The 13,246-nt window shown below is 42.2% G+C and overlaps 1 protein-coding gene across 1 annotated transcript; it reads left to right on the top strand.

Moving 5' to 3' along the window:
• The first annotated feature begins 4,050 nt into the window (after positions 1-4,050).
• On the top strand, positions 4,051-12,757 carry LOC132711869 (vomeronasal type-2 receptor 26-like). Its single transcript, XM_087883502.1, has 5 exons — positions 4,051-4,167; positions 4,625-5,461; positions 9,283-9,501; positions 11,004-11,133; positions 11,703-12,757. The coding sequence occupies exons 1-5, from the start codon at positions 4,051-4,053 to the stop codon at positions 12,605-12,607; spliced, it is 2,208 nt and encodes a 735-aa protein (XP_087739628.1). The 3' UTR covers positions 12,608-12,757.
• The last annotated feature ends 489 nt before the right edge of the window (positions 12,758-13,246 follow it).

The raw sequence follows: 13,246 nt of genomic DNA, 5'->3' as shown, positions 1-13,246 counted from the left end.
AATGAAGCTGCTCCCTCAATCTCCATCAGCTCCAATTCCAGATATAGAAATTGATTTAATAAGGAAATGAATAAATAAGGAAATAAACCTGCTATCCGTAACAATCATGCAGCCATTTTCACCCCATGTCTTCCAGTTGTCCACACTGAGTCCCTGTGCCCTATGTAGAAAGAAAGCTTGCTCTTATACATCTTTGATCTTTGGGCATTCAGACTCTCCCCAACTCAATCTCATCCTTTTGAGCAAACTGAAGCTTTACAAACAGCTACCATAACTAACTTCTGCTTTTTGAGGAGGAGATGAGAATCCAAGGAGACACCCACATTATACAGCAGTCCTAAGCAAGTCATGCAGGACCAAAGAAGGAGAGTCTTCAGTACTGGAAGGACCAATCATCCACAGCTGCTTGATTTTGCTAACATTAAAACTGGAAATCTTCCTCCATCCAATAGAATTCAGGCACTAGGACAAAACCTCGATAGCATTCCTTGATCAATTCATGGTTGTATAATTCATCAGTGTAAGGATGATACTTGACCTTGAAATGAGAAGGCCTCACTGAGATACCTTAAAATTCAGAGGTTTGAGCTCAATGTCTTTTTTCCAACCATCACAACATGGAAAGTTCTTCAGAGAATGGGGAGAATCACATAACACCATGTTGTGCTACCCTGCTCACACATACACAGATGTAACTGTTGTTTAGTGAGTATTAATATGCCCCAGAAATTCCCTACACCAAAAAATCCAGACCAATTAAATCCAGCCACAAGCAGCCCAATGTTAGTCCACAGAGGAATGGCTAAAGAATCCACAAAGCACCTGAAAGTTTCTCAAACAAAATAAATCCACCAGGCAAGTTTAAATCCACAACACTGGAAAGCTCACGAGTCAAGAAAAGTCCAGCATTTCCGAGACACGATTCAAGTCAAGGCATGGTGTCAATCCAAAGTGAGGCAGGAATCAGAAGGACCAGAAAACACACAACTAGGAAGCAAACACGTTGTTCCCAGCAACGCCTCTCTCTGTCTGCTGTGCTAAATAGCCAGCTTCGGGTACAGCCCATCAAGGAGGGCAAGGTTTTCTCCTCTCAAGTAGTCTGGCTGATCTTGTCTGCTCCTGCCTTTTCTCTGCCCTACAGTATGTGTTCTTGGATCAGGGACAGAAGGCAGTTCCTCCTCCTCTTCACTGACCACCTGCAACTGTATGCTTTTCCCAGCTGGAGCTTCAGCCAAGTCCCTTCCAAACAGCTACTTGGAGCCTTCGATTAACTCAGCTCCTGATGTGCCAGGAACTGGTTTATCCTCCCCCGCCCCCAAGCTGACCACTAGAGAGCTCTCTGGGAAATGGTCTGGGGGAGACATCGCACATGTACCCAGTCTTATTACTAGGCCAGTCCAGATGTTTACCATGGGTGATGGGTTCCTTCCCACACCAGTTCACAGTTCTGAAGACATATTTGACAAGAGAACCACAGAAGAAAAATCTTTCTGATTCCAACAAGTTGTTAGATAAGCCACCTGTAGAATTTAAATTTGCCTAACACCTTGAGAGATCTTCCTGCTGAATTTTAAATTCTATGGGAGAAATTAGTCTAATTTTATCACCTGCCATGTTGGTCTATATAAACCACTTATTCAATCCAAGCATTGTTATGATTGCCCAGACTTACTAGGTAGAACCGATTGCCATATGACACCAGGCCCCACAAACACTTATAGTATCCAAACAAACTTTGGAAGAGGCCAAACTCCATCTTGTGTGCACATGCTCAGTTTCACACAACTCAAATACCAGACTTCACCTCAACTGCATCTGATCTGTGGATTAACAACGGGAGACCCAAACTCATTTTTCTCCATCTGGTGTATGAAGAGTACAGTATTTTTTGGAGTATAAGACTCACCTTTTTACCCCCCAAAAGGGGGTGAAAATTTAGGTGCATCTTATACACCGAATGTAGCCCTGCCCACCCACTGGCCCCCACCCTTTGGCCTGTGCCTCGCAGCAGTTACCTTCTTGCAAGCAAACAGCAAGAAAAAACAGCCCTTCCAGCTTCAGCATAGGTTAATTAGCATAAGTTGATTAGATTGGCCTCCCGACTCTCAGCTGATTTGCTCTCAGCTGTTTTGCACAGGGCTCTCCTGCTTGTTGCAAAGAGTGCTGGAGCAGATTTTTTTTCCCTAGCTATGCTGAAAAAATGAAACTGAAAATAAAGCAGGTTCTTTCCTGCAACGTGACAAAATGAGGCAGGGAGAGATTTCTTTTTCCTCACCAAAAAAGGTAGGTGCACACAATGGGAAATTTAGGGCAAAAGAGGAGAGTTCAAGATTTTAAAACACAAAAGAAAAAAAGCTCTATTTAACTAGGGAATTGTAATAATTGAGATACTATTAATTGTATATTGTGGTGAAAGCAGAAATGGTTAAGTTGTGGTTTGGAGGAATATATGGGAGAAATTATTTGGTTTATTATTACTGGTAAATATAATTAATTGATTTGTAAGAAATTGGATTGCATGGAAATAATTGGAATATTCATGTTCATATTGATTAATATACAAAAAAGAGTTATAACTAATTGATTTATATAAAAATGTTGAATTTGTATTAAACAATTGTAATATTAAATAATTAACCAATGTGAGGATGGATATAAAAATAGATGACAATGGGAAGGGGTATAATATAGAATAGAAGGGAAAAATTGAATTTGATTAAGATTAGAGAGAAAATACATTGTATGTTTGTATGTGTGATTGTCTAAAAAAATAAAAAAAACCTTTTTTAAAAAAACAACAACCAAAAAAGGTAAGTGCGTCTTATACTCCGAAAAATACGGTAACTATTGCTAAGCCAATAGGAAAATTCCATGCGACTATCAGAAAAACAGTAATTTCTAATGTCTCCCCTATGGATTTCTACCTACAAAAGTCTTCCGAGATAAAAACCTGTTTTGATTATATGCTCAGAGTTCTCCCGGTGGGGACAGGACATGTCACCTTGCCTCATCTTGCAAAGAGTGAACTCCAGAGTTTGCTGAGATTCAGCTGGGCTTATTTTCCTCTTTGGTCACAGCCCAAACAGAGGTAAGGGGTAGTATGGTTGACATAAATTTGTACTGGGGGCATCCAAGTGGTACAGTCTCTCTTTAAAGTCCTGGTGATATTTCAAGTGCTATCTACAAATTCATCATCTTCACAAACATGGATTTTTGATCTTGGAGGGGAGGGGAGAAGAATGACTGGGCTGCCTCTTCTCCTCCTGCTGCTGCTTTTCTGGCTCCTGCCTCCAACTTCTGCTGAGAGGGTGCAAACTGGATGTGTGTTGACCAACCCTTTACACACTACGAGAGACTTTTACAGGCCTGGTGATCTCATCATTGGTGGGAATGTTGCCCTGGGAACTGCACTTAAAATCAACTTCCAATCCTTTCAAAAAGACCCATCTCTACTTCTGGAGAAAATTTTGTAAGTTTCACCCAGAGGGGAAAGATGTAAAAAAATTATTTGCTTTGCTTTATATTCAGGGACTCTTTTCAGAAATATTTGTTCTAGTGACATTTGCCATGTCCTTGCCTAGTTCAGATCTTTGTGCTTTTCTCAATAAAGAACCAAACTCATAAAACTCATAAAATCTTTCCAGATGGAGAATTCTTGATCAGGAAGCAAATAAACCACCAAAAAAGTGAGGAGGGGCAGCACATTAGAAATTCTGCAAGTGAAGAAGTTGACTTACAAAATGGTGGAAAACTCAATTTTCACTTGTTGATTGTTGTAATCAAATTACAAAGGACATTGGGGGGAAAAGCAGGATAAACTCCATCAACACACACAAGCTTTCCTTAAAATTTCCCCAATGATTTTCTTACTGTAGAATGATACTCAAGAACTACCAGCAGTTCATAGTCTTGGTGTTTGCAGTCAGCGAGGTCAACAAGGATCTGCTTCTCCTCCCCAACATCACTCTTGGCTTCCACATCTATAGCAATTCTCAGACTGAGGAGACAATTTCCACAATCAGCCTCTCCCTGCTCTCCACCCGGGGCCAAATGGTTCCAGGTTACAAATGTGACATGAAGGACCCTCTGCTCTCTGTCATCGGAGGTCTCAACCCCAAATCCTCAAGGCTGATGGCCTCCATCTTCAACCTCTTCAAGGTCCCACAGGTAAGAGACAATATGAGGTAGACAAACAGCAGAAGCACACACAGAAGCCCAAGATGATAGACTAATGTGTTTTGGGGGGCAAATGAGCAGTATATGACCTAGAGAATCTGCACTATAGTTGAATTTGTTTTTATATTTTATGTGTCAAGATATGTTTTTATTGACCCAAAAGTGTTAGGCAATGAGATAATTCTGACATACTGTACTTTCCAAGAGAAATTCCTTCCTTCCTAACCTATTCTTCATAAAAATGTAACCATCCATTCAGAGCAGCCTATTCTCTGTATACAGTTGATGAATTGTGTCCTAATAAACAGTGAGTGTTCCTAAGAAGGCAAGAAAATTAAGCTTGCCACTCAAAGTGAGACAGCCTAATTGGTGGGACAATAATCCACGTCATGGTGGCCCCTAAAGTCACCATAAAATGTTAATCTATCAAGAATCTCATTTTCTCCAGCTTGGTGTTGGCTTTGAGTTCTCTCAGGGAGACAGAAGAGTTTATCCTTCCTTCTTCCAAATTAATCCCAATGAATTTTTTCAGTATGAGGGTTTAGTCCAACTTCTCCTCTACTTCCAATGGAACTGGATTGGGCTGGTGGGCCCTGAAGATGACAGTGGAGCACGTTTCATCTCATCTCTGGCATCAATGCTCAAGGAGAAGGAGATCTGTTTGGCTTTCACTGAACTATTGAAACCAAATTTTCTTGATCTTACAATATTGAAATTACTTCATATTGTGGATAAGTGGGCAAAAGCTGAAGTGATTGTTCTGTTTGGAGACCCCAATAGTATTGCAAATGTACAGGTGGCAATGAATGTCCATGAACATTTGAGAAAGACATCATTCTGGAAAGTTTGGATCTTAACTTCCCATTGGAAACTTAGTGTGGCGAGGAACAAAGACATATTGAACGCAGTAAAGCCCTTCCATGGGGCTCTGCATTTTAGGCCCCATACTGGGGATGTCTCAGAATTCAGTCATTTCCTCCTGTCTTTAGACCCCTTGAAGCCACAAGGGGACGTCTTTCTCCCACTGTGTTGGGAAATGTTGTTTGGCTGCAGGTTCCATAATCCAGGTAAAAGGCTTCCAAAGAGGGTAAAACCATGTACAGGAAAGGAGAATTTGCAGAATCTACCTTCTTACGTTTTTGAAACAAGCATGGAAGGTGAAAGTTACAACATCTATAATGCCATTTATGCTGTAGCACATGCATTGCATGCAATATATGGATCAAGAGTGCAACCAACCATGATGAGGCTTGGAAAGAGGGTCTCCAATGTCCAGCCATGGCAGGTAATTTCTGTGAGTTCTTATCTAGTCCACACATCCTTAGAGAGGAAGCTTCCCATAGGCATTTCTTGAATTATGGATTAATATCTTTATGGTAGAAGGAGAAAGGAGAAGTAAACCAAACCATTGTCCATAAGATCCACAGAGGAAAGATTTTCCTCTAAATACTTGAAAGGTCTTCAGTAATTGCCTGAGTTCAGGGGTGACCATTCCAGGAAGGAGGTTTCAGCCCAGAGCAAGATGACAATCTGGGTGTTTTTGTGCAAGATACGCAAAACATGCAGGTCAGGTGAAGTCTTAGTGGACATATTTGCAAAGATAGATAGCTAAGATAACTTTATTGTCATTTTTTTCACTGCTAACACATTGGCCCACATTAAAAAAGAAATTCTGTTCCCTGCTCTCGAGAGAAAGTGTACATCTACCCAAACACATACATAGCACACATATACACATGCTATATACAGACATAAATATATACCTGCACCATACATATATATGTCTATGGAGATTCTTTGTCATCCAAAGGTGCTTTTTTTTCAAAGGCAACTGGACTTTCTGGTTTTTTTCTTTGAGGACGTTTTGCTTCTCATCCAAGAAGCTTCTTCAGCTCTGACTGGATGGTGGGGAATGGAAGGATTTCATTCCCTACTATCCACTTCCATTCAAATCCTTCCAAATCCTCATCCTTCTTGGATGAGAAGCGAAATGTCTTCAAAGAAAACCCAGAAATTCCAGTTGCCTCTTAAAAAAAAAAATCACCTTTGGGATAGACAAACAGACAAACAGACAGACAGACAGACACACACACAGAGAGAGAGAGAGAGAGAGAGAGAGGTAGAGAGAGAGAGAGGTAGAGAGAGAGAGAGAGTTAGAGGTAGAGGTAGAGATATTGAATACAAAGCAGAAAGAGGAAACTTGAGTGTTCATAAGGTTAATGCTATATGGAAGAAAACTGTGACTGAATCTGGATGTTCTGCTTCAGATACCATGAAGCCCCCTCCCTGAAGGTAACAAGGAAAACAGGTCATGTAGAGGATGTGTAGGGTCCCAGACAATCCTGTGCTGCTCAAGCATCACATATGTGCTCTATCCTAGATAGGAGGAAGTGAACTACCAATGATTTTTTTCTGCTGTCCTCACCACTTTCTGCACTGCCTTCCTGTCTGAAGCAGTACTGCTTCCAAATCCACCTGTCCTCTCCCAGTTCATACAAGTAGCACTAATGAGGGAGTTAGTAATTTTATTTCCGAACTAACTCTCCCAGAGCATTTCCCAAAACCCCAGGTCAATTTCTCACAGATTGTAGGAGCCCAAAAATAGTGACCTCAGTGACCAAATGTCTCCCAACAAGGGCAACAGGAGTTCCCCGATGGAGCATGGCTAATAGAGGCAGTCTAATTGTCAGAACTGCCATCTGACACTGAGGTTCACAAAAGTTAGCTGCCAGTCTGCCATAGACTAAAGTGGGGGGGGGGACAGAGCTGGATAGGAGAGTAAAAACAGACACATCATCATACCTTCCACAGACAATAAATCAAGGTTAAATTATGGAGGTCAGAATGTAATGGCTGACAGCTCACCAACTAGCCATCCAAAACAATTTATTAAAAGTTTATTGGACAGAATGGGCCTTCAAAGGGGAGGAACTGGGAACGGTCTGACTGGGAAAAAGTTAATGGGAGAAAATTGGCACACAAATACTTAGTTCTGGCTTTGCTTTACAGTAGTCCACTTGGCTTTTAGTAAAAGTATATCTTTCACTACACCATGGAGTTGAGGGTTTTTCTTTGCTAACAGACCAAGTTGGGGCAGGTCTGACACTGACATCTGAAGCACAGGCAACACGGAAGCGGCAAGCTAGCTGCAAAATAGTGAGGCTAAAGGGTGAAGCAGAGAAGAGAGAACTGAAAGTAGCAAATCAGAAAGGACATCAACAGTGTGGCTGAATGGTTCCAAATAGAGCAAGGAGCAGGTCTCCCCAAGAAAGTTTGAGTCCCAGGAAGGAAGTCGAGGCAGCAAAGTCCTCCTTGAAGGAAAGTCATGTTTCATGGCATGGGAGGAAGATGCCAAGTAGGAGCAAAAATCCAAAGTTGCCATACTGAAAAATGATAACCAGCTCTACTCACTTAAATCTTTCCTAACCAGAGCTTTTCATTAGGAAGATCAAGGCTGCTTCTTAGCGAGTCACCTCGCTGATCCCCACTGTGCCTCTCAGCGTTCTGCTCTCCTCATCCATGGATCAAACGGGGACAACAGCTGTTCCTCACCAGAACTGACCCACTGCCACTGGGCCTCATTGACCTCTCTCTCTTCTGCTTGCCAAGGCACTTCTCATCCACTTCTCAAAGCTCCCATGACAGCATCCCTTTCCACCAAGGAGCCCTCCGCAATTTCCAGACCTCCTACTCCACTTCTTTTGGCTTTCAGGAGCTGTGGTGGCCCTGTCAGTCCCGGATCCATTTTGATCCTCAGGGCTGCTTTGAGAATGGGGGGAGGGAGAAGGGGGTGAAGCCTGAAGATAGTCACAACAACATTCCATCCCCGTGGGACCAAGGACACTTGCGAGCACCTGGACAGGCGTTCCTGAACTCTGGGTGACTTGGGGACCAGGGGTCTGATTGGTGCATGTGACAGGCTGAGGGTGGACAGGGGCAGGGATTGAGTTTAGTTTAGGGGTTGGGAAAATGTGGGAGTTCAGATTCGGGTTTTCCCAGGCGTGCCAATATGACTTCTCTATTAAAGGCTTTGAATAGACTGAATTGGAGTGGACTTTGGTTGTTTGATGAGGAGTTTGTTGCAACCCTGACAGGCCCAGTGGTTAGAATGCAGCATTGCAGCCTGACTCTGCCCATGGCCAGGAGTTCGATCTTGACCAGCTCAAGGTTGACTAAACCTTCCATCCTTCCCAGGTCGGTAAAATGAGGACCCAGATTGTTGGGGGCAAGAGGCCGACTCTGTAAAGTGCTTAGAGAGGGCTGTCAAAGCACTGTGAAGCAGGATATAAGTCTAAGTGCTGTTGCTAGAGCTGACCTTTCAGCTAAACGTTAGACTTCTGGAAAGTGAAGTGACAACCAGGCAGGCACTTCCTTCCACATCACACACACACGCACACACACACACACGGAAAGATCTGCTTCCTTCCTTCTGCTCTCTTTGACTATCTGCTGGAGAAACCAGTGGAATTGTGTGAGGTTGTGATAGAAATGAATCATCCTTAAAATGCATCGGTCATTGATGAGGCCTTGGGCCAAAATAAAAATTGAATGTGTATATAGCCAAATATTAGAGTGGTGCAGTGGCCTAGAGGTGGAGCTCTCGCCTCACAATCAGGAGGCTGTGAGTTCAATCCTAGGTAGAGGCAGATATTTCTCTCTCTGGGCACAATGAGAATATATCTGCTGAACAAAACTCCACATTGGTGTCAGGAAGGGCATCCGGCCATTAAAACACTCAGCTCCATTCAGTTGCCCAGGCTCCACCCCGCAAGGGACTATGGGGTTGTTAAAAGACGATGATGATACGGCCAATATTACAGGAGCAAAACTAGGCAATGAAATGTGAGGTGTTGCATTAGAAACTGTGTATGCACAGTAGGAATCAGTCTAGCAAAACTGGAATTGAAGAAGCCATGATACAAGTGTCCAATGATCAAGAGAATGTGTTGTTATTTTGGGAATGGAGTTCAGTATTTGATGTTACTCCTTGATGCTCAGATCTGCAACAAGGGAAATTCTCTAGCTTCTCAGTTACAATCCCACTTCTCAGGATGATGGTCATTTGGCTTTCTGGCACTGACTCTGATGTCTGTAGGTCTCTTTCAGATTCTTCCCTATCTGAGGAAGGTCCAGTTCAACAACAGTGCTGGAGAGGAAGTCTCCTTCTCAGAAAACGGACTGGGGTCTGCTCGTTATGATCTTCTCAACTGGCTTTTCCTCCCCAATCTATCATTTGTCCCCATGAAGGTTGGGCAAATAGATCCCAGGGCTCCCCCAGGCCAGCATTTCACCATTAACTCTGATGGGATCACCTGGGCCACAAAGGTGAGTTGAAAGGAAATCTTATAAATTCAGGGAAGGCTTCGTTCTCCCCCTGGAGGGACAGAACATCCTTCTAACTGGAAAACAGCTCCCTTGAGTCAGAAAATATTTCAGGAATTTGATGTAAAAACAGCATTCAAGCTTAACACATTTGAGATTTTATTTCTGAAAAGTCCACGTTGAGGGCAGGATGGGGAAGAACTCCTGTTTGAAACACAGATTTCCTTTACTTTTATTGATTTTCCTTCAAGATACTTAGTGAACAGTACATTGTCTGGGTTAATTTACTTTATACAAAATCTTGGTAACAATGATAGTATTAATTAAATATACATAATAATACTCTTTCAGCTTCTCAGATTTACATATACATTGCAATTATAATGTATTCTATTTTGTAGCAGTATACAAAGTAGTGTATATGATTCCCATATTAAGAGGTATTATGCAGGGGTGAAATCTAAAATTTGTTACTACCGGTTCTGTGGGCGTGGCTTGGTGGTGGAGGTGGGGGTAATGTGACTGGGTGGGCGTGGCCAACTTTTTTTTTTCTACTTTTAAAAGCATTTTTTCTACAACCTTAAGAGGCAACTCAGCTGGGATCACCAGAGTCTTTTAAAGGCATTTTTTTTCCTACAGCCTCTTCGGCCAAAGAGGTTGCAGAAAAAAATGCTTTCAGAAGCCTCTGACGATCCCAGCTGAGCCACGCGATCATCAGAGGCTTTTTTTTTTTTTACTTTTAAAAGCATTTTTTCAGCCGAAGAGGTTGTAGAAAAAAAGCTTTTAAAAGTAAAAAAAAACAGCCTCTGATGATTGCGCAGCTCAGCTGAGCATGGGGGAGGGGTGCAGGGATTTTTGCTACCGATTCTCCGAACCACCTGACGCCATCGCTATCGGATCAGGCGATCCGGTCCGAACCGGGAGCATTTCACCCCTGGTATTATGTATCTATCCATCATCCCTTATTTTTTACTTTTTAAGCCTCCACAATAGTAGTCTTAACTTCTAACATATACATATTAACTATAATAGCTTCTATAACAGTATAACAGTATGTTTAATAACATTTTCCCAATTATTAGTTTCTAGCTCTATTTTTAGTCTTTGATAAAACAAATCCCATATTAAGATGCATTCTATATCTATCCATCATCTCTTGCCCTTTTTAGTATTTCCAGGCCGCCATTAAAGCAGGCAAGAATGATTTCCATGGACCATTCCCATTCAGTTGGATCCTCACGATTCTTTCTTTCAGAAAATCTGTAGCTTTTTTTAATGTCACAAGCCTTCCTTTGCATTCTGAGGTCCCAGTTCCAATCTCCGGCATCCATTCATGGGTCAGGATTGCCAATGGCCTGAATCCCCCTGGAGCTTATTCTCCTAGCTGGCCCCGGTAAACCATTTCTTATGAAGACCTTCAAAGATGGAAACAGAAATGTAGAAATAGACAAATGAAGTGTATTTATTACTTCGGCCATCTCAAATATTTCTCTTTTCTCTTTCAGAAGGTGCCCTTTGCCAGGTGTGGCATGAAACGGTGCCAGGCAGGAGAGAGGAGGAGAGTTCCAGAGGGAGAGCCGGTCTGCTGCTACCAATGTGCCCCTTGTCCAGAAGGGACCATCTCTAATCAGACAGGTAGGGCACACTTCTAATGTTGATCTTCCAGGAAGTCATTCAGTGTTAATTTTGGCATCAGTTTGGATAGGATGCTTTACATGCTTCAACATCTTCAAACTTTTCAGCTGACCCTCTCAGTTCATGAATTTAAACTGTACTATCCCACAGGCCACTTTTCATGCTCCTCAGAAATGTAATATGGGATACTTTTGGGGCACAATTCATAGGCTCCCTACTAGGCTTTCTACTCCTACTTTTACATCCCATCAACCAGCTGTCAATCTTTTTGTAAAAAAATGGGATGTGAGATTCAAGCTTTAGTTTTTATTAAGGACTCTTCTATCAGAACATTCGATCTCCCAGGAAATTCATAGACCTGTTGGAGACAGAGCAGATCCATCAATCTATGTCTATTAACCCTTCCCTGTAAAAAAGTTTGAATGAGTGGATTTGCAGAATAAAGCAGAGAAGTTGAGCAAGAGAACAGATCCGTTTTTCTGGCTAACTTATTCCCAGCATCGTCAATATAGATGGATGATTTGCCTTTGTTGATTCACCATGAAATGCACACTGACTCTTGATTTCAGATGCAGCTCGCTGTGACCCCTGCCCAGAAGACCAATATCCCAACAAGGACAAGGACCACTGCATTGCCAAGAAACTCCACTTCCTTTCCTATCAAGACCCCCTGGGATATTCTTTAGCATCTCTAGCACTTTCTCTATCTGTGATCACATCTGCAGTCTTGGTGATTTTCTTTAAGCATCGTGACACACCGATTGTCAAGGCCAACAACCAAGATCTCACCTACATCCTCCTGGTCTCCCTTCTGCTCTGCTTCCTCTGCTCCTTCCTTTTCATTGGTCAACCAGGGAAACTCACCTGTCTCTTCCGACAAACTGCCTTTGCCATTCTCTTTTCCCTTGCGGTTTCCTCTGTCTTGGCAAAAACTGTCATGGTGGTTCTGGCCTTCATGGCCACCAAACCAGGGAACAGGGCAAGGAAGCTGTTAGGAAAACCACTGACCAACTCCATTGTCATAGCCTGTCCCCTGGTCCAAGCAGTTCTTTGTGCCACCTGGCTGGTAACCTCTCCCCCATTTCCCAACATGGACTTCCACTCCTTGGTAGGAGAGGCCATCTTGGAATGTAATGAAGGCTCAGCTTTAATGTTTTACACTGTCCTCGCCTATCTAAGTATTCTAGCCCTCATCAGTTTCATGATAGCTTTTTTGGCTAGGAAATTGCCGGACAGCTTTAACGAAGCCAAGTTCATTACTTTTAGCATGCTGGTCTTTTGCAGTGTTTGGATCTCGTTCCTCCCCACCTACCTGAGCACCAAAGGGAAGTCCATGGTGGCCGTGGAGATCTTCTCCATCTTGGCCTCTGGGGCTGGTCTCTTGGCTTGCATCTTTTTCCCCAAATGCTACATTATCCTACTTAGGCCCAGTCTGAATTGTAGAGAAAATATAATGAGGCACAAGGATCTCTGATCATATTATTTATTTATGAAACAATTTATATTGCCACCTAATTTCCACACAGGTAACTCCAGCTGGTTTACAACATTTAAAATCACAACATAAAAACCCATTAAAATGCCTTTATGCAGGGATTGGGAGGCTTTATTTTGATTTGGGATATTTTTCAATTTGATCTTATTTATAAAATAAGTAAGGAACTGAGAGAAGACCTTGTCCATTAAACAATTGGAAATCATGTGATGTGAGTAATCACAGAATGTCTGTTAATCTGCAATGAACACCCATTTTTTTTCATTAATGTTAGTTGTCCCAAAGATCCAAAGATCAATTTGATAATAAACATTGATATTATATACTTGGATATTAGTTTCCAAAATGACAGCTTCTCACTTTATTAATTTTAATGAAAAGCATATTTAAGAATATGTCAGTGTCAGGTCCCATATCTTTCTATCGGGAGGCTGGCATTCTGGTGGAAAGGAGGAGGATTGGAGGGATCTCTACAGGAAGTTTCTGTTTCCTGCAGTGCTGTGCTGTGGGAGGGGTTTTGTTTGCATTGCTTTAAATTGCTGTTTTTAAGTGGGAAAATTAGTTCCTGCCTAGACATCTTGTTATCACAAGCCTTTCAATAAAAGCTCCATTGGGGAC

The sequence above is a fragment of the Pantherophis guttatus genome, chromosome 1 (genome assembly GCF_059756535.1).
Source record: "Pantherophis guttatus breed Tessera chromosome 1, ASM5975653v1, whole genome shotgun sequence".
NCBI lineage: Eukaryota > Metazoa > Chordata > Lepidosauria > Squamata > Colubridae > Pantherophis > Pantherophis guttatus.
This window is presented reverse-complemented; position numbering and strand designations above follow the sequence as displayed.

Coding starts and splice junctions, on each gene's coding strand:
- LOC132711869 (XM_087883502.1), top strand. CDS start 4,051: ATGGTTCCAGGTTACAAATGTGACATGAAGGACCCTCTGCTCTCTGTC. Junction 5,462..9,282: donor CCAATGTCCAGCCATGGCAG/GTAATTTCTGTG, acceptor GGTCTCTTTCAG/ATTCTTCCCTATCTGAGGAA. Junction 11,134..11,702: donor GACCATCTCTAATCAGACAG/GTAGGGCACACT, acceptor TCTTGATTTCAG/ATGCAGCTCGCTGTGACCCC.